At 48.7% G+C, this 27500-nt stretch overlaps 2 protein-coding genes and 1 pseudogene across 3 annotated transcripts in view; 1 reads left to right on the top strand and 2 right to left on the bottom strand.

Annotated features, from left to right (window-relative positions):
- Positions 1-13786, bottom strand: part of LOC134007655 (DNA-binding protein SATB2-like) — an 18573-nt gene extending 4787 nt beyond the window's left edge. Inside the window, exons 1-10 of one of the 2 annotated variants that reach the window (XM_062447251.1) lie at positions 13313-13786; positions 8407-8619; positions 7357-7551; positions 4815-4941; positions 4384-4507; positions 3632-3734; positions 2314-2364; positions 1653-2233; positions 1073-1285; positions 583-735 (exon numbers count right to left, since the gene is read on the bottom strand). In XM_062447251.1, coding sequence (XP_062303235.1) covers positions 583-735; positions 1073-1285; positions 1653-2233; positions 2314-2364; positions 3632-3734; positions 4384-4507; positions 4815-4941; positions 7357-7551; positions 8407-8575 — 1716 coding nt within the window. In that variant the 5' untranslated portion in view covers positions 8576-8619; positions 13313-13786. The remainder of the gene's footprint in view (positions 1-582; positions 736-1072; positions 1286-1652; positions 2234-2313; positions 2365-3631; positions 3735-4383; positions 4508-4814; positions 4942-7356; positions 7552-8406; positions 8620-13312) is intronic. The other variant, XM_062447252.1, reaches the window with a different exon arrangement.
- A 3506-nt stretch (positions 13787-17292) lies between these two features.
- LOC134007243 (gamma-crystallin S-like) lies at positions 17293-19361 on the top strand. Its single transcript, XM_062446522.1, has 3 exons — positions 17293-17444; positions 17736-17978; positions 18955-19361. Exons 1-3 carry the CDS (start codon positions 17436-17438, stop codon positions 19225-19227), a joined length of 525 nt encoding a protein of 174 aa, XP_062302506.1. The 5' UTR covers positions 17293-17435; the 3' UTR covers positions 19228-19361.
- A 93-nt stretch (positions 19362-19454) lies between these two features.
- Positions 19455-27500, bottom strand: part of LOC134007247 (potassium voltage-gated channel subfamily H member 8-like) — a 20666-nt pseudogene continuing 12620 nt past the window's right edge.

The raw sequence follows: 27500 nt of genomic DNA, 5'->3' as shown, positions 1-27500 counted from the left end.
ACCCTGCTCTCCCAGTCAGTCCCTGACTGCCCCCTCCTCACCACTAAAGTAAACCAAGTAGGGGCTGTTGTGGATGGAACGTATTTGCAGCATCTTTGATGAGGACTCCTGTAGGGGGCAGCTCTGCAGGCTGACGTGACTCACGCTCCTTTTATCTCCCGGACGCCCGCATTGTTTATCTGTCAGCGTGGACGTGACGTTACACCGCACTGACAATCAGATACCACAGCCCGGACAACCAGGCAAACAACCCAGCCAAGCCTAACCCTGCCTGCTACCACAGTATCCTCAGCCCTTACACACACAAACACACACACAAACACACACATGCACCCACCCACACACACACCCTACCTCCATGTCACCTCCATGTTCCAAAACCATTCCTCCAGCCAAAATACGGGAATGGCAGTGTGTGTGTGTGTGTGTGTTTGTGTTTGTGTTTGTGTTGCTGCCGTCAAACTTTATTGAGCATCCCGCTATCGCTTCATATCACGCATTCCTTTCCACAAGATAGCACTGAAGCCGAGGGTGAGAATCCACTGGGTAGGAGAACCCAGTGCTGTGTGCTCAGGGGCTGACCTGGCTCTTGTTGGCGGCCACCTTGGCAAACATGGCCTGGGACACCTTGGCTCTCTTCATCTCCTGCTGGATGTCATCGTAGATCCCCGAGGTGATGTTCACCAGGGACTCCAGCTTCAGGGGCAGCTCCACACTGGGCAGGGAGGGTTTGGCCTGCAGGGAGGGAGGGAGGGAGGGAGGGAGGGAGGGAGGGGCAGCAGGATAGAGAAATGAAAGGAAGAGAGATTTTAGTGTTTAAACAGTGTGTCTGCCTTGGTAGAAGTCCCTCAGGATATCTACAACATGCCTGCACTTGTTTGTGTTTTGTTATTGTTTACTGGTGTGTGTGTGTGTGTGTGTGTGTGTGTGTGTGTGGTACAGTAGAAGAGTACATCCGTGGGTAGGTGTATCTAACATAATATTACTGTTGACTTGATCTTTGCCTTTACAGGTGTCAGTGTGTCCATCTGCGTTTGTGTCGACTTGTGTGTGTGTACCTGTGTGTGTGTACCTGTGTGTGTCTTTGGCCAGAGGAGGTGGAGTTCTGATTGGGTGTCTGGGACAGATTTGGGTTCATGCTGCGTTCGCGTTCCTCCTGGTAAATGCGGTCGCGCTCCCCCTCAGGGAGGTTCAGGAAGTTCTGCATGGCCTTCAGGTTGACCAGGAGAGACTGGGAGGCCGAGCGAGGGTCCTCCTCTTTACGAAGGATCTCTGACAGCAAACCCTGAGACACACACACACACGTGTGCCCAAACACACACACACACACACACAAGCACGCATGCAAACATACACGCCCATGCACACACACACACATACAAACAAGCATGCATGCAAACATGCAAACGCACATGCAGGGACAAACAAACACAAACACACACACACACACACAACCAGTGTAAGATGCTGAGAGCTTGACAAGCGGAGTTCTACAGAGCAAAATATCTTCCACTGTGCCTGTCCCAGACTCCAGAGCAGACTCATCCAACAAAGTCATATGTAAATGTCAGTATCAGTGTTGTGGAATTATATTCAGCTTGGGGCACAGTGGAATGGGGTGTGTTGACACAGCTCCTGCTGTTGAACAGTACCTGTGTTCTGTTGAAGGCCACGCGGGCGAACACCGCCTGGGAGACGCTTGCCCTCTTCAGCTCTTCTCGGACCTGCTGGTAGATGTCAGAGGACACCTCCACGGCCGAGGGGTTGTGCCCAGGTTCAGGGGGCCCCCCGGGGACTTTGCAGACCCGAGGGATGGGCGGGTGGTTGAGAAACTGCTGGTTGATGGCCTGGGGGTGCTGGTGGGCGAGCAGGCGGCTAACGGCTAGCTGCTGGTTGATGAGGTGGGCCATGGCTAGCTGCTGTCTCACCAGCTGAGGGGAGAGCTGGGGGGAGAGCAGCCCCCCTGGCCCCAGGAGGGGCTGGAGTGAGGCAGAGGGGCTGGATGGGGGCACCGGGCCACGCAGTGGGGGGCTGGGGTGGTGCTGGCCGTGGGGCGATGGTTGCTGGGATGGGTGGGGGAGAGCCTGTTGAGAGCTGGGGGGCTGGGTATCCCCTGGGCCCCCCTTTAGGGTCACACCCCCACTCCCCAGGGGGCCCAGGTGGGTTGGGGAGGTCAGGTGGGAAGGGGGGCGCTGTCCGAGGATACACATGTCAGCCATGCTGTCTCTCTCCACTGTGTAAAGAAGCACAAACAAATGAGGATGGGTTCAAAACACACAGTGCTACGAGTTTATTCTTTGGCTGTCACCTTACTTTTAATGTCTGGTTTATCACGGCCTGACCACATCCTCTCAAGGTATTCACCTGTAGTTGGCAATGAGACAAAACACAGTTAGGCTATGGACAGATATGACATAAATCCATGCATTCACCAAACCATGGCATCAGATAGGTAGACATGGTGGCACTTAGTTCGTCCAATCAGATCTGCTTCCTGACTCTGTTAACCCAATCCGCATTCCTTCGGCAGCCTGATCCCTCCCCTCCCAAGAAGCCATGTGGAGGACTGCAGCCTGTGTGTCTGAGAGGGGGCCTCACAGCTGAACTAATGCGGCGGGCTGACTGGAACCTGAGTCCTCCCTATCCCTCCAGCCCTCCAGCCATCCATCCCTCCAGCCCTCCAGCCCTCCAGCTCTCCATCCCTCCAGCCCTCCAGCCCTCCAGCCCTCCAGCCCTCCATCCCTTTCCCTACCCTCCGTTCTTCCGCCCCTCCCACCTTCTTAATCAAACGACGGAGTATTTATGGTCGTCTCCCCCCACTTAACCCCCACTCCTCCGCGCGTGTTTGGGCTCCGGTGTCTACTTTGATTTGACTCCTGGGGTAATTACACTGTCCTGGGGTAAGTGTGTGTTTGTGTGTGTGTGTGGGGTGGGGGGTGGAAAGGGTGAGGGGAGGTAGAGGAGGGTGGAGTTTGTACTGTGAGGTCGGTTGGTGGGGAAGGGGGCATGGGGAGGATGGTGGTGAGAGGGGCGGGTCGAAAGGGGATGGGTGGAAGGGGGGGGGGGGGTCGGTGAAAGGGGCGATCTCAGTTTATGGAGTGGGAGGGCGGGCTGCTTCTGATTAGAGACTAAAAGTGTTTAGTTTTCCCTGCTATATTAAGGGTGACATTAAAGGATAATGTGAACCATGCGTCATGGGGTGCCTCTGGGAGCTGTCTCAATGGCTGCCTACCACACACACACACAACACACGTATGCACACACACACACAAATACACAAAGGTCCATCTCAGGGACAGTTAATACACACTGACTCTTTAACCACAGTGGTCTAGTCACCACTGGTTAGCGTCACTAACGTCCAAGAGGACATGAACACGCCTGCCCCTATGGCAGCGGCTGATTTACTGCTTACAACAAACTGCAGAAGCTTGTCGCTGTAGAGTCCCTACTATACTATTGGATCTGTTACCTTGCCGCAGAAAAGCTCAGCACTTGTCCGAAAACGTTTTGAGTCGACGTCAGTGTCAGACAATCATATGTAAGGTTGTTGAGAAAGAGAGGCGGGATGAGACAAGACGGGCCCTGTGGTTGGTTGGGAAGAGCGTGACGAGCAGGAGACACACCTCACCTTTAATCCTCTTGTACCTCTTGTACCAGCGGCCAAACTCTTGGCATTTGGATGTGGACACGTTGGCGTAGTAGGAGCTGTTGACTATGGCTGAGATCATGCTCTGAACAAGGAGAGATGGAGGGGAGGAGATGGGTGAGAGACGCAGACACCCAGGAGCAACATCCTGGATCCTTCTGGAACACACTGAACTAGAGATACGCTCAGCCTGTTACAAGCCACACTCTCACATGAGGAAATCTAAAGATACATGATCGTCACCGTCAGTCTTACACTACAGACTTCCGAGCACGCACACACACACACATACACACACACACACACAGACCGGTACAGGCAGATAGCTTGTGATTGATTAGGACACCACCCACATACTTTGCTTAATTACTGATTATATCATGACTAAGTCCATAAATCTGAACACAAAATGACACACTCTTAAATTATGACTACAGGGTGTGCAAAATGGGGGACTGCACAGATGTTCACTGGAGTATGTGTGTGTGTGTGCGTGTGTGTGTGTGTGTGTGTTTATGACACAATTTTGAATGGGGTGAATTGTAGGCCTTCACTAGGATGGTAAAACAAACCTATGTGTGTGTGTGCGTGTGAAAGATAGATGGAGAGAGAGAGAGAGAGAGAGAGAGAGAGAGAGAGAGAGAGAGAGAGAGAGAGAGAGAGAGAGAGAGAGAGAGAAAGAGAGCAAGAGAGAGAGCAAGAGAGAGAGAAAGAGAGAGAGAGTAGACTGCTACCTGAGAGAGAGGGCACTCCTTGGCCAGAGCGCTCTGGTTCATCTCCCTCAGTAGCTCCTTGAGGGCGTTGCGTACCGTGGCGTGGTTCCACTGCTCCGACGGCAGATCCTCTAAACGGGCAAAGCTGTAACCATAGAGACGACCCATCATTACCTCACTTCCTGTTTGTTTTGTAACTTCCTGTCATCTTGGTACCAGAAGTTGATTTTCAAACAGTGGCCATGGAAATGAGAGCGAAACGATCCACTCCTATCAACATGCAGATAATAGCATTGTGTGATCGCGTGATATCACACTGCCATGGAAACACAACAAAACAAACATTAATATCTGCTCGGTCATATTAATGGATAACCTATTTGTAGGTCAAATTCGTTTCGATAATTAAGTATATAATTAATCATAGAACACACACACACACAGCTCCAGACCTCTGCAGAAGGATGCGGAGGGTGACCATGTGGTAGACGTCTAGCAGCATGTCTGCCACGGTGGCCTCGGGGGCGTCGGTCAGGAAGTGTATGGGCATGGGCTTCCAGCGGCCCACTTTGATGATGCCTGGAGACAGGAGAGACAAGCACACCGAGCTGAGCGGATCATCCCTACCTTCGCCTGGGAACATCTGATAAGATTGTGCCTGTGTGTGTGCATGTCCGTATGTATGTGTGTGTGTGTGTGTGTGTGTGCATGTGTTTATGTATGTATGTGTGTGTGTGTGCGTGTGTGTGTGTGTGTGTGTGCATGGGTTTATGTATGTCTGTGTGTGTGTGTGCGTGTGTGTGTGTGTGTGCATGGGTTTATGTATGTCTGTGTGTGTGCGTGTGTGTGTGTGTGTGTGTGTGTGTGTGCATGGGTTTATGTATGTCTGTGTGTGTGTGTGTGCGTGTGTGCGTGTGCCTGTGGATGTCTCTGCTTACACCTGTGTTATAAGGTGCACACCAGAGAGGGAGACAACCTTTGTGTGCGTTTGTCACCATAAATAGTCTCTTCATAAGCGGCAGTAAACCTCACAGCTGAACAATGTCAGAGACATAAAGTCTTATCTATTAATGTCTTATCACGCAGGGGAAGAGCCACCCCCTGTCTCAGGAGCCTTATTAAGTACCAGGGACCCAGTACTGCCTTTTATAGCGGGTATCGTGCAGACACCACTGATGGGTAGTACAGGTCAAGGCTAGGTGAGTCAATCTGCAATTAATAAGGGTTATGAAAACACATTATTGATTAAAGATAAATCCTCTCAAATAGGTGGAGCCAGAGATAGATAGTTCCATCATGTCCAGTAGGTAAACTGAACATGAAGATATTTTTTGTGACAAAGTATGGTTGGTAGTGAAATTGAGGGATCTTTTATTTTGTCTTCGAAGTGCATATGATCTCTCTCGAGGGTGTTCTTCTATGTTGTAAAGGGAGAAGGATGGAGAAGTCTGATAGCTTACACACACCCCAACCCCCTCCCGTCCTCCCTCCCTCCCTCCCACCCTCACCACCTCCCTCCCTCACCTTCCTCCCTCCCTCACCCCTCTTGTGTCTGAGAAGCATCCTAAGATGTGTACACAGACACATTCCCCTGGCCTTCCCCAAGACCATGGCTGGAACTGCTAAACTAAACAAGGCTAATCGCATTAGGATCTGCTAAATCAAACACAGACGCAAACCAGCCCTGGCCTGCCAGCTTGCCTGCCGTATGTGTTTGTGTCTGTGTGTGTTTTGTGTATATTTGTGTGTCTCAATGGCATGAGTGTAGTGGTGCTGGGAAGAAAGGAACAAAGACAACTTCTTCAAGTCAGCTCGAGCTGATTAATTGGGTTAGACCTGTGGATACAATGGCATGGAGGATGTTGATGTGTCATTAGAACTGATCCTGGATGGATACATACATCAGGGCCCACAATGCCATCTAAATATGCATAAACAGGCAGCATATGGACACAATATGTTTACTCCTGGAGTAGAGTGGGAAAAGGCCATATTCATAATTTGAATAATGACATGAATAGTCTATTCATATTTGAATAGTCACACGCAAAATAACTCTTGCTAGCCCGCCTTTGAATACTAACTTTTTGTATTTGAAATAATTACAACAAAACAACTTGCCCCCTACATGGAGGGCCAAAAACGGAGACATTCAAATAAGCAAGGAGATCCTTTCAATTATAGCTCTACCGATCGGCCTAATTAAAGAAAGAACCAAGTGGCCAGAGAAGAGTTTAAAAATACAGCGTGGCCAAAGTTATGCCGGACACAATTCAATCAGGGAGAAAAATAGCAAAGGCCTCTGTGTAATTTTGGTCGTAACCACAAAGAGGGGGAAAGAATGCCTGACTCCAGCCAAAAATTATTCATTTTACATAAAAGCTCATTTCAAATAAGAAAGGCGGTCTCCGTCTGGGAGGAGCCTTGGAGGGGGCACGGGGCGTTGCCTGGTTGGTTTCAGGCCCTGTGTTTACGGGATGGAGCTGGAATGTGGAACGCTTTGCTGCCTTTCTGTGTGTGTGTGTGTGTGTGTGTGTCTGTGTGAGTGTGTTTGTCAGTAGTTCGGCCTGCCGTCGTCGCTGGGTCAGACAGGGGAAGGTATTTTGGGACCTGCTCTCTGCTTGCTCTTTCAAGTGTGGCTGTTTGGTTTTGTTATTGTTGTGTTAAGGTACGCTAGATGTGGTGTGACCTTCACCGAGGTTGAAGGTCAAACTTCAAATGCTGTCCGCTCTTTCCCATGAACCACTGTACCACTGTGTCTCCATTACTGATGCCAAAACCAAGCATTTATGTTTGTCATCACTGGGTAGACCCAGAGACAATAAGAGGTGGTTGAAATCAGAAAAGTTTGCTTGATTTTGTCGCTAACCACGTCGCTTGCAAACTTAGATGCACATATGCAAAAATGCACACCTACACACTAACGTCCCCACACAACCATGCATGAAAGCATGCTACACACACACACACACACACTCTGACTGACTGACTCACCTCGTGCCTGGACAGCAGAGTTGTGTGAGTAGCCCAGAGCCACGAGAGCGGTCTCCACCAGCTGGGTGAAGAGGATGTCCTTACGCACCAATACAAACTCAGCGTGTCTGTCACGCCCCTCCCCGTCACAGACCACACCCCCGGACATGACCCCCTCAGCCTGCTCCACCACACAGTACACTGGGATCATCAGACCTGGGGAGAGAGACAGAGACAGAGAGACAGAGAGCGAGAGCGAGAGCGAGAGCGAGAGCGAGAGCGAGAGAGAGAGAGAGAGAGAGAGAGAGAGAGAGAGAGAGAGAGAGAGAGAGAGAGAGAGAGAGAGAGAGAGAGAGAGAGAGAGAGAGAGAGAGAGAGGATGTCCGACAATGAGTGAACAAATTAAAGTAACAAATGAATACATTAATGGATGAATAAATGGGAAAATGAATGAAGAGACAGAAGGTATGCTTAGTATCTATAGTACCTACCACAGTATAAACATAAATTTATCACTGACATACAACTTGTTACAAAATCACTCATTGAACAGAAATGGATCTATGTCATGCCTTTTGTAAAAATACACAAGAGCCGGTTGGGTTGCTATCATTTTTATACGTCAGGAACCATGTGCTATTCCAAGCCTGAAGCCTTATAAAACACAAGTGTGTTATTCCCCAAAGAGCTGTCATTCGCAGGTTATCAATCAAGCTACTGACAGGGCAATGACAACTGAAACTCAGCCAAAGCCACACTTCCATCAGACACGCTATATCCCAATAATTCAGCTACAGAGCTTGAGTGCATATTTATGCGCTTATGTGTGTGTGTGTGTTTTAGGCCACTTATGCCTGTGTGTATACAGTATGTATGGTCTTGAGGCTGCAGCATTAGTGGAGAGTGTGTGTGGCCCATTCCACCCCACCATGATGTGGTTTGAAAGAGACAGATTTTCCTCGGTTAAAAGATTCCCCCCCCTCGTGTGGGAGAAAGGACCCTACTCTCTTCCTCTTTACTTTTCTCTCTCTCTCTTTTGTGTGTCTCTCTCGCTTGTGTGAGCGCGTATACCTCCGAGGGGCTTGAGCGGAGTGCCGTTGTGGCGGGTCCGCGCCCCCGTGGGGCTCCCGTTCACCTCCAGACGGCTGATCTTCCCTGGAGGGGGCCCGCTGTGGTCCGGGCTCTCCTCCCTCCGCTCGGGACTGTCCGTCATGCAGGGGCTCTCCCGGCCACGCTCCATCCCCCTCCAACCACCAGGGGGAGCACCCAGCAGAGCGTAGGGGCCTGCACACAGGGGGACGACAGGAGGGAAACTGAGGAAAAGACCCAGCAGCAGGCCCCACACACACGGCTGTCGGATCGAACAGGAATCCACAACTTCCGCGTGCAAAGATGGAGACTTTGTAACAGTTTCAGTTCGGGTCTTCTTTAACAGTGATGGCTACAGTTATGTGTGACGTTTTAGGTCCTTTTTTGACAAGGAATACGACTACAGGTTAGCCCACTCAACATCCCCTGTGTTGACATTATGGCGTCTCCCCTAAAAGCCATTACAATGACATTACTGCTTCATTAACAACTTGTGTGACAACCATGTTTGTTGTGGTCATCTTCTCTCCCCCCCTGCCCGCCATGGCTCATATTGAAGACATTACTTTTTATTTACAGATGACGAGAGAAGACGAGGACGACCACAACAAACAACAAAATAACAAGCCAGCATCTGGGGCAAATCACCAGCTCTTTATTTGTGTAAATTGACTGGAAGTGTAGTCTTATGTACTGTGAAGAAAACCACACAGTCATATTCTGATAGGACCTTCTAGTTGACTTCTTGCTGAGGAGATAAGAGGGCCCATCATCATAACAGGTCGTAATCCAGGCTATCTCCCCTCACATGACCTTGTTGATCTCGCTCCAGTGAGCAGAGGCGTTGGCTCTCGACTCCCAACACACACAGCCGATGAACAATAGCAGAACCAAAATGTTGCCGGTGCTTTTCGGTGTTGGCGCACATCTGACGTTTCCAATTGAACAGCTTCAGGTTCACATCTCACTTAGGTTTCTTCATCACGTCTTACTTGCCCAGCTACGTTTTCACAAAGACACCTAAACATACCAGCCTAAGAAGATGTGATTGACAGGTTCCCTTAACTTGGTTTAGAAATATGGGCATTCTGCCGTCGTCTGTGGACGTTAGCCAGTTTGTTGACAAGCTGAGGACTTCTGAGTCAGCTGTCTGCATCTCAAAGCTTTTCTTTCATAAGTGGTTTTGTTGGCATGATAATAAACCCATTCTGGCCTGAAAGCAGCACATGATTACAATAAAACACACATGCAAAATTAATAGCTGCTTTTAAAAATACCCTTCCAACACAAACAGAATATTATTAATGGTCTCAAGCCTCTCCTTTTCTTCATAACAGGGCCATCAGCCCCATCCTGTCTTTCCCAATAACAATGTTCTAGACTATGATGAGTTTATAACCTGTTACAGAAGGAAAGTTAGTCTAAGTTTTGACGAGCTGACATTGTAACCTTATTATATACACATGTCCATCACATTCTCATACAGAGTCATCTAGTGTTTTCCAATAAAACCTGTCACTGCGACTGAACCTATGGTGCGTTCATCATAAGAAACACGGCTTTGATGCAGGAGCAACTGAGGAAGGATCATGAGTGTCTGGCCTCATTTCTGGGACTACTGTCTGTGTTTTTGCTGCTGTCCCACCCACGGAACCCAACACGCCCCAGTGGTTCCCTTGGGGGGCTCCCCCCACCCACCCACCCCACTCAGTCCAGCCACCACACATCACGCTATGGGACCAGGCCAGCCAGCGAGGCCTGCGATGGGAGACTGGAGCTAAGTGTCGTGCATGGAGCAATTAAAACCTATAAATCCTAACAGCTCTGACCAGACACATTACGCTTTCTCTCTCTCCCTCTCTGCCTCTCTCCCAGTTCCTGCTTCACCAGAAAGATGCCTGGTCTGCTTTTAATAAACACATTTGCACGGTACTTGGGAAAAGAAGAGGCCAGGATTAAAAGCCCTCACCCCCACCCCAAACCAAGAGCAATATTAAAGTCATTAATTGGGCAGAAATGATTACCAGACTTGCATGGAAGTGAGGGGGAAAAAGGAATGGGAGGGGGGCGTGACAGCATCATGTCCAGATGCCTGTGTCTACACTGCCAATCACAGCTCTGTGTAGATGACAAATGATAGGCACAGCTGTCTGCACAGTAGTCTAATGTGACATTCCTTCACCCTTCAGTGTCTGCTATGTGAGATATATCCTGCAGATAGAGGTTAAGAAGCTGCACTTTTCTGTGTATCCAGGTCTTTGTTGATAATGAAACTATCTGCCCCTAACTGCTATCCCTAGCAACATGTCACATTGAGCAAGCATTATTGTTTGGTTGCACAATAATATTCTGTAAATCATTTTTCTATTGTGTCCTGTCGACTTTGTGTGCCAGTACTGTATCTTTCAGCTAAATACGGTAATCAAGACTATATTGAGAGTCACTATATCATTTCACACTGAAATAAATTCAAACAAACCTTATCAAAATGCTGCAGTGTATACGAAATAACAGTAATATATCTACAAACTGCCATAATAAATTAATAAGACAGTAAATCAAAGCATATGTCAGGCATTGGATGTCAAGTTTGTCTGAATACAAGCTCGATATAGATACAAACATAGAAAACTTCTCTTCGAATGAATGGCAGACCCTCTAATACATTTCTTTTTTACTTTTTCAAGTTCATCCAATTTTTGCTTCCCATCTCAGCACCTTTCAAATATGACTTGTTTGAACTCACTCTTTTTTTTCTGAGGCTTGATACCAATGCTCATAGGTTCACAGAGGGTAAAGCATAATTAGTCTGCCCCCAACTTCATAAAGGTCATAAAGGCTTCATCAACTTCACATACACACACGAACACACACACACATACACACAGGGAAACCACTTCAAGCACATACACTGGGAAACTGCACAGACACATGCAGAGAGACCACACACACTTACATATACAGTTAACATACTGACACACATGGATGCCAAATGCAACACGTGACAACATTGACTAAAAGAATGTAACACAATACTAAACTATATAATATACATTCACTCGACCCTAAACAGAAATCAGTGGTTTAAGAAGATCTACAATGTATTTCTCTAATTAAAAACAGGTATGCATGTCATTATATTGCACAATGAATGTACGAACAACATTTTCTCAGCCCATCAACTGAAGCACCAGACCATTTTGTGCAGCATGTTCAGCTTCATTATAAGCTGGTGCTCATATCCAGCCCCTTGGGATATTGGTGCACTGACTTTGTTCCTACTTCCCATTGTGCACAGTCATCTGTACTCCTGTGAGAAGCTTGATAGCAGTGGCATGAAGGCCTGGGACCTCTGCATCTACATCCCACCCTGCCTGGCCTCCATGGCGTCAGAGCTCAAAGGAAGGGCCCATTAGAGAGTAAAGGACCCGCGGTTGTCAGTGCTCTCACAAATGGTGTACTATTGCATGAGAAGTATTGTGTTGACACAGCATGCAGTACAGCATAAATTCAGCTGCAGTTAATAGTTTGTTGAGATTTAAAAATTACAGTTGCTTGTGTTTGGAAAACACTGCCTCTGAGCTATATGTTGTGTAGCCTTCGATGTAGTTGCTTGTACACATTTCCTCCAATCGTAAACTTTTAATACCAGTTTTAAAAGTCTGGTGAAGGGTATCTCAGTATTGATCACAAAATGTTTTGTTCAACTGAGTGACCTCGTGATATTAAAACATGATATTATTCAAAATATATATGTCATAAAAAGTATATAATAGCGTATTATACCCCATAACTCCAAAACTACCAGACAAGAACGGCAAGAATGGTAAGATGCTCTGGTACGCTGGGTAAAAAGCCATTCAGGATCAATGCGTAAATTGTTCACCTTGAAACTAAAGGAATTTCAGTCTTTGGTAATATTGATCATGATGTTTAGGTTGACTTATGACCATATGAGACCCAGCCTACGAAACAGTGGCAACGTTTTTGCCAAAATTGGAATCGAAGGCCTACGTACACACGAGCCTTTCTTAATGATGTCTAAAAGCGTATAGCCTTACTGCTATATAAAACCTTACGAGAAAACAAAAAGTTTATCAGGTTAAATAATGAAATATGATTATATTTGACTCTATTGTAATACAATTGTTAATATATTGGACAATTAGATTTTCTTCATATTGGCCTCTCGCCATATCGACGGTTTGATAATAGGCTACTCTACAACAAATTGGAACACTAGTACTGCAACTACAAGTGAATGCAACTACAACTGTATGATAGCTACTATTACCGTTTCCACTGCTAGAACTCCTACTACTAATAATAATAATCATGATAATAAGTATTAATCATGACACTTACTATAAAAATAACAATGTCAATAGGCCTATATCGTATAGCCTAATTATATTATTAAAATACTAATGTTGTGAATATGAATAATAATGTTTAGCAAATAATAGGCATGATATTAAGTTAATTTAAGTATAATAAAGTACCTACGGCATGCATGATAAACCAGGTAGCCTAATTCCATAATTCGACCACAGATGAACCAGCAAAGTTACTTTTAAACACTCGTAGAACCAAAGGAGTTAAGAGATTTATAAAGGACTGTTATTGTATAATTATACATTATATAATACTTTAGAAATCTTTATCTTGTAAATTATCAGGTTAACCCGAATGTCGAAGGAATTGGTTTTATTCAAAGTTTAAAATATGAAAAAATAATAACACACCAAGTAAAGGTTGTACAAAATTAGCATTGTCATGAATTTACCTGTAACGTCATGAGCTTATAATAGGCTATAGTCGCGCAATAAAAGTGATTTTGAATAGAATTACTAAGTAAAAAAGAGGAACTGTGCCAAGTAATACTCACTGTTTACGCGCTCTCTGTACTTCGCCTTGTTGGGGAGAAATCTCTGTCCATTGATCAACTGTAGTGAATCCAGGGCTGAAGTTGAAATTGCTTTTCCAAGAGCTGATTTTCAAAAAAATGAGTACGAAGACCCTTTTTGCGGAACTCAATGACAAGGGTGACAGTAAGGGCTAACAAGCCGAGCAAGCGAGAGAGACAAGATAAGACGGATAAGAAATACACACTGCACGCTGCGCTTCGTTTGTAGGCGGGCATGAGGGCATGGACAGAGTGGTAAGTAAAAGAGAGGAGGACAGGGAGAGGGAGAAAGAGAGAAAGAGAAAGAGAGAGAGAGATCTCACCGAATCGCTTTGCGTGGTGGTCACGATCACAAGCCACCGCGGAAGGGATCCTGTTATTTATTTGTATACGCTAAAAGATCTCGGAAGTGGAAACAAGTGGCTGTTAGACCCTGCTGCATCTGAGTTGCAGGTCTGAGGGATCAATCACCGCATAGAGACAATGTAGGAAAGCGTTGGTTAGACACGCTGCGGCGGTCCGCCTCGGCTCATTACAAATATAGAGGGACAGAGAGAAGAGTGGGAGGTATCAGAACCAATTATCTTTTCACCCTCACCCACTTGCATCCATAGCATTGGTTATGTAGTCCCCAACTTTATGAAATTAAAATAAAAAAGTCAATATCGCTTGAACTTGGGCGGCTTAAAACGTGTTTGCCGTGAAAAAAAATGATAATGGATAGCGGATCATTTTGCATGAGGCTTACAAATAATATGTTCGCTGAAGGCTATGTGTGAATTAATCGTTGCATATGGATTTGTAATCATTCTGATAACTAAATGTGTGCGTCAAGTTTAAGTAAAATGGCTATGACCTTAAATAGGCTAGTCTAAACTTGTCTTAACGCATATGATTACTTCTGTAGCCTATCAGTGCACCATAGGCTAAACATATTATAGGGCCAACCCAATAAAACGATCAGTTGTATCATGGGGCATCATTGCCTGCAGCGGCACAATATCTTCACTGTTCATTCACCAAAGCGCTAACCTGTATAGAATAATAAAACATTTATTTCTGTATTCAACCTATAGGCCTAGCCTATATATGTCTGGAAAATTTGAATTTTTCAATATCATATAGCTGTCCCCTGTTTTCTTGAAGTTTCTTCCTAATATTTTTAATCTTTCTGTAAAGATTGTCTCCCTTTTTGACTAGGCTAAATGACCTGACGTTTCAAGAAGGAATCCTTAAAATAAATATGTTTATATAATATGTAGGCTACACAACTGAATTTACATTTAACCTACAGTTTTTCGTTTAGCTGACCTCTTCAATCTACATTTGAAGAATTTAAACTAAAATAATGTCTGGCAAAATATTTGCGAGTTTACGGTAGTCATCATATGTCTATAATTTCAAATCGTAGGCCTAACGCATATTTCAAAATAGGTCTTTAATTGGTGTTTTCAGAAGACGAGGAGAAAATGGTTTTTCAATCAAATAAACGAATCTATAGAATACTTTATTTTCAATAAGTCAAATGTTCACCGAATAAGAATATATAGGCTACTGATCTAATCATCGCCGTTTCCCCTTTGTGTCTTTATTCGGTGTAAAGAAATAGAATTTGGACTATTTCATTAAATAATGGAACATGTACCATTGGGATTTCGTTATATGTTTAATGATTGTAATCTAAAAGAAAAAAAATGAACCGAAAATGATAAACTCCTAATTATAGCCTACTTGAAATATTTAAAACTGTCTAGTCGCAGCCAACCTTCGGCTGTTTCTCAAGGAGCCAAATAGTTTTTTATACTTCAGTCATTCAGAACGCCAGAGATGAGATGAAAACACTTTTACAGTAGGCCTGAAAGAATAAACATAAACCTTTACATCTAGTTTTTATATTATGTCTTATCCTGGTATGTCTTGGTGTGTAAAGGCCTGTAATGTCAGTCAACTCCTTTGTTTACATTAGATTTGTCAGATAATTTTTATATACAGTATATATATATATATTTGGTTTTGTGCATTTGATAGTGACTGATGTTAGTTTATGTCCTTTACTCAGTTATTGTAAACTAACTAAATACAAACTGATTAATCATTGTAGTTAATCTATTGGAAAAAATTAAGACATTTTGCTAATCAATAAAGCTAGAATGCAGCATCCCTGCACTAGAAACTGGTTTTGTGTGGAAGGCACTAATCCTTGTCTACTTGTCCACAAAAAACTAAAATGAGTGGGGCTCAAACTGCCCAGCAGTCAGTCACACATATCTTCACGCCAGAGGCCTCCAAAATGCTGTGGACTTTCATATCGTCCCATCCAATTGGTCTAAAGAAAGTTCTATCCAACAGAGCAGGAATTTCATCGATGCTTCTCCCATCCTACTCCGGTCAGTCTCACCCTGCACAGGGGCCAAGTCATACAAACCACTTCACCCATTCCCTCACCATACCACCTCCTTCTCCCTGCAGCTCCTCCGGTCTCCGTCCTCCCTGGTGGTGCCGGGCCAGGTTACAGCCACCACCAGGGAGCGAGCTGTGTCAGGCTGCCATGTCTGCCCTTCATCAGGTTAAGTGCCTCCGACAGCCAACCACAAAGTTATTGGCCAGCAGTGTGTGAGTGTGTGTGTGTGTGTGTTTAGTGTGTGTCTCTAAGTTAGAAAAGGGGAGGCCTGCTTCACTTGTAAAGACTGCCTTCACTAGCCTAGAACCCATTAAAAACACGCATCACCGCCATCCCTCTAGCTTTTTATATTTGCTTATAGTATTTATTTAGTAAAAAAAAAAAATTGACAAACAATATGAGTTCTTTGACACTAGTTGATTCAAATAGAATGGGTGTAAAATTGACCGTGAGAGGTCAGAAGAGAAGCTGTACTGAAAGCTTCAACATGACTTGACAGGAGTGACAGGACAATACGTTGAACACTCTAGTCTACCATGAAGGAACACTGCCACCGTGTGGTCGATGCTGAGCAAACCAACCAAAAACCCTCAGAGAAAACAAGGAAAAAGTCCCAAACAAAACTCCGAGAGGAAATATGGAAGACACCTTGGGAGGAGCGATTCAGTGAGGGATCCTCTCCTCCAGAGATAGTGTTGATACAGAGAGGTGCCGGCTAATAGGCGGAATACTATTCAGTTCCAGGACTCTATCAAACAATTACCGAATGGTAGCTAAGCTAGCCTGCTTCGCTGGCTAAGTCAGATAAAGTTGCTGATAGCATCTTACAGTTCACCTAAATGAGTGGTGCACTGGAACAGACCTTTGATATCATTCAGTTTCAAATGAAAAAGGAACTTTATTTTTCTCACAGTAGAAACAGGTCCATTCTGTACTCCCCTCCCCATTGGTTGAATCTGCTTCATACCTAGCATTCTAAGAATAATTGGCTGGCATAGCTGATGACTTGATGGAAACCTCCTCCCAAGCTCTGCCATTGGATGACGCTGTGAATTTTAAGCAGCTGTCGCCCTGCTATTGATTATTGTGGCAGAGTGTATGGGGAGTTGACTCAGCTGTTTTCTGCTCTCAATGCCTCTGGAACGCTGTAATCCAACTCATCTGGTGCTCCAACAGTTTGCCAGGGGTCTTGGCTAGGGACCTGACAGCAGGGATGTAGATGTGTGTTAAAGTGTGTGTGTGTTTGTGTGTGTATGTGTGTGTGAGAGAGAGAGAAACAGACACTGTGCCCGCACTGTGTGCAAGTGTGTATCCCACTGTGTGTCAGTGTAGTAGAATGTTGGCAATAAATTGAGAGTTTGCTTGTTTGTGTCTGCTTTGTGTGTGTGTGTGTGTGTGTGCATACAAGTTTGTATCTGTGTTTACCATGTTGTGTTGGGGTCCAGAAAATTGACGGGGGGGTCAATGGGCGTGTGTTCAGAGCAGCTTTTATGTCATGTAATCCCACTTCTCTTTTCTAGAAAACGTGAATAGCATTCGAATCACTGACTCAATTTTTGGATCTCATTTTCATGACAAAGCAATTTTCCGGTTGCTAGGCCTCCCCTGTGGGATATAAAAAGGGAGTGGGGGATCAGAGAGAGAGCGAGCACCACCTCACACGGACTTCAGGGAAACTACCAGGGCTAAACCCAACTATCAACGATGGGCAGGGTGAGTACTGGAGGACAGACGGTTTTAAGGAACACGCACGTTTCTTAACCTTTTCTTTAGACAACATTTCATCCTAAAATTCCAAATCTGCCGAGAATGTCCGTGCAGATCCTGGAGATTTTTGAAAAGGATTTACAATGTCAGAGAGCGCTCTGTCATTTGATTGTACATGGGAAACATCCATCAAGCAGGCCGGTTAAGAAGTCAGCGTTACCACCAGCTGTCATGGTAAACTGCAAACGAAAATAGCTCTGTTTGGTTCGGAGTCCTGACCTCTCTCTTCCTCTCCAGATCATCTTCTTCGAGGACAAGAACTACCAGGGCCGTCGCTATGAGTGCGACAGCGACTGCTCCGACTTCCACGCCTACCTGAGTCGCTGCAACTCCATCCGGGTGGAGAGTGGAGCCTGGGTGCTGTACGAGAGGCCCAACTACACTGGCTATCAGTACGTCCTGACCAGGGGGGAGTACCCAGAGTACCAGCGCTGGATGGGCCTCAACGAACGACTCTGCTCCTGCAAGATGGTCCACTTTGTAAGGATCTGACCCCTCAGGATAACGTGCTGTAGCCTGGTCTGACTCCTCAGGATAACATGCTGTAGCCTGGTCTGACCCCTCAGGATACCGTGCTGTAGCCTGGTCTGACCTCTCAGGATAACGTGCTGTAGCCTGGTCTGACCCCTCAGGATACCGTGCTGTAGCCTGGTCTGACCTCTCAGGGTAACGTGCTGTAGCCTGGTCTGACCCCTCAGGATAACGTGCTGTAGCCTGGTCTGACCTCTCAGGGTAACGTGCTGTAGCCTGGTCTGACCCCTCAGGTTAACGTGCTGTAGCCTGGTCTGACCCCTCAGGGTAACGTGCTGTAGCCTGGTCTGACCTCTCAGGGTAACGTGCTGTAGCCTGGTCTGACCCCTCAGGATAACGTGCTGTAGCCTGGTCTGACTCCTCAGGGTAACATGCTGTAGCCTGGTCTGACCTCTCAGGGTAACGTGCTGTAGCCTGGTCTGACCCCTCAGGGTAACGTGCTGTAGCCTGGTCTGACCCCTCAGGATAACGTGCTGTAGCCTGGTCTTGGGTGATGCGGGGGGTATCCCATACCACCGTGATAGATGAGGGTGATAGTATGTCGCTTTCATCGACTGGCATTTACTGAGCTTGCAGTGGAGTGTTCGTCCTGACATCCTGTCGTGACACATAAATGTGGGTGTTATGTAGAGTAAATGGAGACAACTGATACTTTTCCATACAGAAGTGACTGCTCCCTGCCCGAGACATGTATTTTCTCTAGAGAGATTTCTGTTTCAACCCAAGATTCCATGCTTCCCTTCTCTCTCTCTCTCTCTCTCTCTCTCTCTCTCTCTCTCTCTCTCTCTCTCTCTCTCTCTCTCTCTCTCTCTCTCTCTCTCTCTCTCTCTCTCTCTCTCTCTCACCAATTCTGCTCGCCCCTCTCTTCCTCAACTCCACTGATGCCCCCCCCCCCCCCTCCACCTCCTTCCTCTCTCCCATCCAGGCGGGCGTAGCACCATACCAGATCCAGCTGTACGGAAAGGGGGACTTTGCGGGCCAGGTGTTCGAGGCGACTGAGGACTGCCCCTCGGTCCTGGAGAAGTTCCACTGGAGGGAGGTCCACTCCTGCAAGGTCCTGGGGGGCTGCTGGGTCTTCTACGAGCACCCCAACTACAAAGGACGCCAGTACTTCCTGGAGAAGGGAGAGTATCGCAAGCCCATGGACTGGGGCGCTGTGTGTCCCACCATGCAGTCCTTCAGACGGCTGACAGAGTAACCTCTTCACCCCCACCACCCCGGCCCTCCCTTTCCCTCCGGTCGTACCAGCAAGCCTGCTCCTTCTACGTCACCACCAAGCTAGGGGCACCAGAGACACACCATCAGCCGAAATAAAAAAACCTGAGTGGAAAGTAGCTGAAGGGTTGCGTCCTTATTGTGTGTGTGTGTTTGGGTGTATATGGGAACGTAAAAGGACACTACACAGTTTCTGTCTATCCAAATCTCAAGCCAAAATGAAAACATTTGATTCATTTATTAGTATGCTTATGTCATACGGAGTGCGAAATAAATAACATTGTAAGAGAAAACACTGATCTTAGTTCAAACGGTACACTGGAACTCAGTTTAACCATGGGCATGTGTGCCTCATGCGGTGAGGTTTTGCATGCCTGTCCTGTCCATCCAGTCTGTCCAGCCCATCGTTGGGTGAAACCCTCCTTCTCTCTCAGCCAGACGGGCCCTCTTCGTCGATGAAGCTGACCTGGGCGGTGGGCAGCCCCCACTCCATCTCCTTGCCCTGGGGAGGGCCCTGGGGAAAGGTGAGCTCTACAACCGACCCTCTGCAGTCCAGGGCGGGAGGGTGGTTGGCCGACACCTGAGGGAGGGTGGTGACGGAGGAAGACGGGGAGGAGACGTGCGCTGGGCGGGACCCTAGGAGGGGGCGTTCCTCCGGAGAGGACGAGGGGGGGGCGAGAGAGGGGGCCGGAGGGGTACTGGGTGGTACCGATGGGTAGGAAGACCGGGGAGGATAGAAGGCCCCAGGGCTGTTCAGGAGCAGGTCCACTCCTGGGGAGGTGGACTGGGGCGAGAGCTTGACGGTCTCCCCCACACCCAGAGCAGGGGAGAGGGATGTGGCGGAGGTGCAGGGGAGCGGTGCGGGGGCGGAGGCTGGAGAGCAGCTGTCAGACGTCACACTGGGGGGAGGAGTCAGCGTGGAGATGACAGAGCTGTGGAGGAGGGGCCGGAGCAGGCGTGTCATTTCCTGGAGATCCCTGCTGACGTGGGACACCTGCTGAGACAGGCAGCTCATCTGTGAAGGGGGGAGAGGAGGAGGGGGGGGGGGGGGGGGTGAAAAGAATGCTTTGAGAGTTAAACATTGAAATCCAGGAAGGAAAGATAGCGTCACTGTGGTCTCTTACCTCTTGTTTGAGTTTAGCTATACTCTGCATGGTCTCTGCCTCCTCCATGCTTCCTGTACAGACATACACACACATACACACTACATGATCACAGCGGACCTTACTTCAGACCCTTAAAAGTCCCAGACGGAGTGTGTGCAGGAGGAAGGCATGTCTGTCGTTTACCTATGGTAGAACTCGCAAAGCTCTGTGTAACACTGGGACTGAAGTCAAACCTCTGGCCCAGAGAACTGCAGCTCTCTGTCTCAATGCCATCCACAAACCTGAAGACCAGAGGAGAGAGACAGACGGAGCGATGGAACAAAAGAGACAAAGCAAGAAAAAGAAAACAAGTTGATCTCCACTATCCCCACCAGGTGGCAGCGGAGCACCAGAGAAGGCTGGTGCTGGTTTCTCCAGTAGGCCAGTTCACAACAGACCCCTGTCTCCCACCTTTAGCTGTCTGGCTGGGCGTACACCATCATCTCCGCACTACCAGGCAACAGCACATGGCTCTTCCATGTCTGAGCGAACGTATACAGTCCACTGTTATGGGACTATCATTACCAGCTCAGATAGCAGACTGGATAAAACACATACCACGACACGAAACCTGTTCTGTAGTTATACTTTACTGCAAACAACATCAGTGGACAACGCTTCGCTATGCACTGCGGGCTTGAAGACGTAACGGCTGAAGGGATACGGTCGTATTGCAGGTTCGTCTTTTATAAACCGTTCCCCGGAGCAAGCGGGACTGGTGTCGTGGTTGCGTACCGTGGGCCGAGGTCATGGGGGGCGCAGCTGAAGCTCACCACCGGGACCTGAAGCCTGGCGGGGGGGCGGGCGTGGTCGCCGCGGAAGGGCCGGGGGGGCAGGAGGGGGGAGCGCAGGGGCGAGCGCAGGGGCGAGGTCAGGCCCCGCCCCAGCCTCAGGGAGGAGGGCGGGATTTGGGGCACGGGGGGGGGCTCCTCCTCGGGGCTCTCCTCGTCCTCGGTGATGGAGGGGAGCTTCTTCGCCGGGCCCCCGTTACTCTCCCAGTCCATCTTTAAGGGGGGGTTGTGGGAGGGGGGGGGGGAGAGACAGACAAAAAAGGAATGAGGCGTGAAAGAGAAAAGGGAAAGTGAAATGAGAGATCATGAGAGAGAGAGAGAGAGAGAGAGAGAGAGAGAGGCAGAGAGACCAGAAAGAAGGATGGAGAAAGAGAGAGAGAGAGAGAGAAACAAGAGGAGGAGAAACGACATGCATTACAACAGCTGAGGGCGGATGCCATCGCCGAGGCCGGCATCATTAGGGATGCAGTTCACAATACTGTGTCTGAAATCTGAAAGGAGGGAGGAATACTGTTCCCTCTGCAGTGGAACCAGAAACCCCATTCACATTACCGACACACCGGGACTGCAGCCGCTCTCCATTCACCACCACACTGCACACGTGCAGCCACAATTCCAGAACAATAGCACATGTCGAGCTGGTATCTTTGACAACAAAAAACAACCACATCTTTCTTGACTGTCGACATTCTCACTCCACACCCCTGCTCCCCCAACCCCTTGCCCCCCCACTGGGCCACCCCCCGCCAGCCCCTGTTTGTTTTCCTCTCGCCTCATCCCTCCATCTCCAGTCAAAAGTGCCCCTGGCTGAGGGCTGTTTTTAGATCTGACAATCTATTTTTAGCGGTGGGATGCCTGGGGAACTGTACAGAGGAGAGGTTGCACTCTGACTTCAAGTGTGTGTATGTAAGTGTGTTTGTTTGTGTGTGTGTGTGTGTGGGCACGTGCCATAGTTAATGTGCAGCGTGCTGTGGAAAGGGTAAGCACTGCCAGACTGCAGACATAACATAGTGTGAGTGAGAGAGAGAGAGAGAGAGAGCGAGAGAGAGAGAGAGAGAGAGAGAGAGAGAGAGAGAGAGAGATGAGAGAGAGAGAGAGAGAGAGAGAGAGAGAGAGAGAGAGAGAGAGAGAGAGACGAGAGAGAGACTGCATACAGGCATGTGTTTGAGAGTGTGAGAAAGGAACCATGAGCATGAGGTGTGTGCCAGTGAGGATGTGTGTGTGTGTGTTTGCACGTGAGTTGCATACAGATATTCAGCCAAGATACCAACCCGCTCTCCCCCACCACCCTCCTCACCCCCTCCCCTCGCCTCCCCTCATCTATTTTTATCCTTTCTCATCTACCCATCTGTCTGTTCAGAGTCTATATTTATCTGGCTGGCTCCATTTTGGGCTGCAGGGGAAGGGAGACACAAGCAGTCAGGGACAGCCCTCTCCTGACGGCCCGGCTATATTTAGCACAGCACCGCGCCTGGTGAAGCACCTCCGTCGTTATAATAGGCTGTGTGTGTGTGTGTGCGTGTGAGTAGTCAATAGTACAGAAGTGAACTGAAGTGGCGGGACTGTCTGTGCATGCGAGGGGAGCCCGTGTGCGCGTGCGAGGACGCATGCATGTTCAGGTGCATGAACTGTAATTGCGAGTGCGTGTGTGTCTTTGGTGGGTGTGCGTGGGTGCGCGTAGCGTGTGTGTGTACCTCGGCAAGTGTGGCCCTCTCTCAGGTTGTAGGTGAGGTCGTGGGAGATCTCGGTGATGAACTTGTGGGCGTAGTCGGGGTAGAGACACAGCACCTCGCGCAGGCCCTTCAGACTGATGTACTGCAGGTCACAGTAGGTCAGCGCCTTCACGTTGGCGTTGGTCTTGATCACCTGCTCCTGGGTCAGAGAGTCTGAGCCAATCAGGTCCCCCTTACCTGAACGGCAAGCACACACACACACACATGTATATTTTCATCAAACGTCAACACACGCTTACACGTATCCTCACAGGTATGGGTAAACAAACACAAGCGGCACATATGCAACACCACCTGATGTCCTAATGCCATCCTCTATCAATTGTCTGTATAATGAAGACTTTGAAGAGCCTCTCGAACACAGGCCGCTGCGTATTCCAGCTCAGTTCACTTTAATAATCATCCCTGTATCAATAATGCAGACAGCCTTTATAATTGACTACAGAGGGACCATTCCTTGGAAGAGAGAGATGTAATTGCCTCACTTGTCACTACAGTCTCTGTACGCACACACACACGCACACGGTTACACCCACCAAACACGCACACGCACACCCACACAGACGCCCGCCCCGCCACACACTTCTACACGCGTACACCCCTGTTCACACACACATGCTCGAACAGTGAACACGCATAAATGCGTGTATGTCATTTTGCGGTGACTTTTGGTTTGCGATGGAGCCAGTGAAGCAGGGTAGGGGAGCAGGCACAGGAGCTGACAGACCTGAGGTGCCTGCTCCCTCACGCTCCACTGGCTCCCACTTACTCTCCCAGAAGACTCTCCGATAAGAGGGAAGAACACCGCCGTGATACTCACAGCAGCAAATGATCGAAAAGACGATGTGTGTTGCGTGTGCGTATGAATGTGTGTGTGTGGGGGGGGTCTTTGTGTGTGTGCGAGAGCAAGGGGGGGAAGGGAAGGAGAGTGAGAGGGAGAAAGACAGCGAGAGAGAGCTTTCTTGAAGATACCCCAAGCAGGTACCGAGCTATCTACATGTGTGCCTAGCCTCCTACTGTGCACATACACACGTGCACGCGCGCACACACGCACGCACGCATCCCCACCCAGTATGGCCAGGACGGTGTTGTCCTTAAGGACCTCCATGGAACCCGAGCAGACAAAGTAGATGGCCTGCAGGGCGTCACCCTGGCGGATGAGGAAACTCCGCGGGGGGCGCAGAAGGACGTCCTGATGATGAGGGACAGGGAGCGCAGGCACCCCCTGCTGGCCGACTCAAACAGGGGCAGCTGCAGCAGCTCCTTGTTCAGGTGCATGGCGATGTCGGCCCTCAGCTCGTCCGGAAGTCCTTCAGGAGCTTGGGAGTACGGGGGGGGGGGGGGCGAGACAGATGAATGAATGGATTATTCGGGAGAGGGAGGGGAAGGGAGGGGGAGCAGGGGGTGGAGGGAGAGAGAGAGAGCGAGAGAGAGAGCGAGAGAGAGAGAGAGAGCGAGAGCGAGAGCGAAAGCGAGAGCGAGAGCGAGAGCGAGAGAGAGAGAGAGAGAGAGAGAGAGAGAGAGAGAGAGAGAGAGAGAGAGCGAGGGGGATCCATATCTCACACATCGAAATCCAAAGCGCAGCGCCCCTGAACACACACAGACACACCACCCCCACACCTCGCTGACGTCGATGCCGTTGTTGACGGACCAGGTGGTCTGGAAGCATTCCAGCATGCGCTGCTCCAGGGCCTTGGGCAGGCGGTGCACCCTGATGAAGTCCTTCAGGTCCTTGGTGCGCGTGTGGTAGAGGGAGCGCCGCGAGTACATCCTCTGGATGATGGCCGTCACGTTCCCGAACACCACCGCGTGCATCAGGGCTGGGGCCGGGGGGCCAGGGGACAGGGGGAGGAGGGGGAGAGGGTTGGAGGGAAGGAGGGATAGGAGGACAGGTTTAGAGGAAGTGCAAAGGATGAGTCAGGGAGAGAAAAGAGAAATGTGTAGATAAGGTGAAGACTATCGTTGTTGATGAATATTTCACGAGTTACTCCTGTCCATTCATTATTCATGTACTTATGCTCATGCACGCATGCACGAACACATGCACTCTCTCACTCTTTCACTCTCACTACTTCTATCTATCTCTCTCACTCACTCATTCACTCATTCACTCACTAACTCACTCACAGTCCCTTTCTTCATTGTCCCAAAGGGGTTAGTGTCAGCATAGAGAGTTCTCTGGCTGGCATACCCACTGCATCTGTACCATCTCTCTCACAGTTGCCATGGTGACGTGCCAGTGCATGACTCCGAGGCTTGGCGTGGCAGGGTCTGGCTGGAGTTGGTTACTAGTGGACCCGAGGCCCGTCAACAAGGAGTGTGTCGGACCACCTCACATGTCCACGCTCACCCTCTCCTCCTCCTTCTCTTCCCACATCCCTGTCCCTCTCTGTGATCACTGCCCCACTCTCTCTGTGATCACTGCCCCACTCTCTCGGTGATCACTGCCCCACTCTCTCGGTGATCACTGCCCCACTCTCTCTGTGACTTCCTGATTTCAGAACGAGCTGGACATGGTTGGAGGGGGACTGTAGTCAACTGTAGACAGAGTTTCCATAGAACAAGGTTCTATGGTTCTAGCATATACAGCTTCTGGGTTCTCTCTCTCTGTCTCTCCCTCCTTTCTTATCCTTCCCTACCTTTCTCTCTCCTTCCCCTCTCTCCTTCCCTCCCTCTCTCTCTCTCTCTCTCTCTCTCTCTCTCTCTCTCTCTCTCTCTCTCTCTCTCTCTCTCTCTCTCTCTCTCTCTCTCTCTCTCTCTCTCTCTCTCTCTCTCTCTCTCTCTCTCTCTCTCTCTCTCTCTCTGTCCCAGCTGGCTGGTGACTCAGTGTCTGACTCAGTGGCTTATTTATGTGCAAACCCCCATCAGACCCCAGGCCTCACAGGGCCGGCCTCAGAGGTGTGGGGGTCACGAGCCTCTCTGCCACCTGAGGTCCCTCTCACTCTGCCACCGAGAGAACGACAAGAGCAGCAGGGCACTCGGGGGCACCGTTGTCATGGCGCCACGCCCGCTAATGCGTTTTAAAGACAGCTACAGGGCAGAGCAGGTCGTTCAGTCTCGCACTGCCATTCTCCAGTTCCTAGCAACCGTTAGGCTAGTCCGGGGCGGTGCACAGACCGTGAAATCGTCCATCTGAAAAACGAGTTGCCCCCTCTCTCTATTTGTTTTTTCTCCAAGCCAACAGACTTACAGCTAATGGAAGTAGCATTTTCATCTAGAGAAGCAGAACAGGATTCTGGTCATTTCTAGAAGGTTCCGGACGGAGAATCAACACTGGCTTGTTCTTCAGGCCTTTTCCAGAGTATGTGTGTGTGTGACCCTCACCTCCAATGAGCATGGTGCAGATGGAGAAGATCTTCTCTGAGTCGGTGTTAGCAGACACGTTCCCGAACCCCACGCTGGTCAGGCTGCTCAGGGCGAAGTACAGCGACGTCACATAAGAGCTCCTGACCGAGGGCCCGCCCCCCCAGCCCCCCTGTCCCGTTCAGCTGGCGCCTCCTCCGGCCTTGCTCACGTTTCCATTGGCCGGAGCCCAGAGGGTCTTGTCCAACGGGCTCCGATCCAGACATGTTCCACTGGTTGTAATGGGCCATTATGGAGCTTTGCGGCGAATCAGAGACTCCGAGTAGTGAGGTCAAAGGTGACAGGAAGTAGGGTGTGCCCAGGCGCTTGGCCAGTTCATGAAGCCAGCCTAAGGAGAAGGACAGTCCAGTAGAGTTAGCATCATAGCAGAGTGAGCAGTTTAATGCTAATGTCCTGACATTTATGCATACTGCTTCATTAGCTCTAATACCATACAGCACATGCCAAAAGGCCACAGTAATTGTGTGTATGTGTGTGTGAGTTTGTGTATGTGTGTGTGAGTGTGTGTGTGTGTGTGGGTGAGAGTGTGTGTGCCTGTGTGGATTTGTGTGTCCTAACACCCCATTATGATGAGATTCCATTTCCGTCTAAATTCAATATTCATCGAGACCAATTTGTGTGAATTACTAACTCAAATAAATCAAACGACTTTAAACCTGGGTATTTAGTTCAAGGAGTGTTCAGTCCGGGCAGACAGTTCCTGCTACAGCAAACAGCAGCCAAACAGCACGGTTTATCTACCCTGGGGCTGTCCTTGGTGCTGAACCTCAACATGTCAGTCCCAGCTGCTATAGACCAGCATTCAATCTGTTTCTCCTCAGCTTCCTCTGCCTCTTAATGTCCCTGTCTTTATCCTTTTCCATCTTTATCTCTCTCTTATCTCCCTTTCCTTCTAGTCCTGCATCACCCCTATTGTCTCTGCAAGATTTGAAAGAAAGATAGACAGCCAGGCGGAGAGAGCCTGCTGTCTGTCTGTCTGTCTGTCTGTCTGTCTGTCTGTCTGTCAGTGAGTGTCTCTCGGGCTTGTCTCCCAGGTCTGAGGTTAAAAGGTCCATACTGCAGAGGTAGATGCCCAGAATACTGGAGGAGCGGGCCTGACCTCACCGTACAGGTGTGACCACACAGGAACAAGCTATCCTGTCAACAAGTCTGGAGTTTCTGAGTGTTTATGGGCAAGAGTATGACTATGTGTGTGTTTATACATTTACATTTAGCAGACTCTCT

The sequence above is a fragment of the Osmerus eperlanus genome, chromosome 21, assembly GCF_963692335.1.
Source record: "Osmerus eperlanus chromosome 21, fOsmEpe2.1, whole genome shotgun sequence".
Classification (NCBI taxonomy): Eukaryota; Metazoa; Chordata; class Actinopteri; order Osmeriformes; family Osmeridae; genus Osmerus; species Osmerus eperlanus.
This window is presented reverse-complemented; position numbering and strand designations above follow the sequence as displayed.

What these genes read in the sequence shown, in the direction of transcription:
- LOC134007243 (XM_062446522.1), top strand. An exon ending in CCTGCAAGATGGTCCACTTT is followed by an intron (nt 17,979 to 18,954) that starts GTAAGGATCTGA and finishes TCTCCCATCCAG; the next exon opens with GCGGGCGTAGCACCATACCA.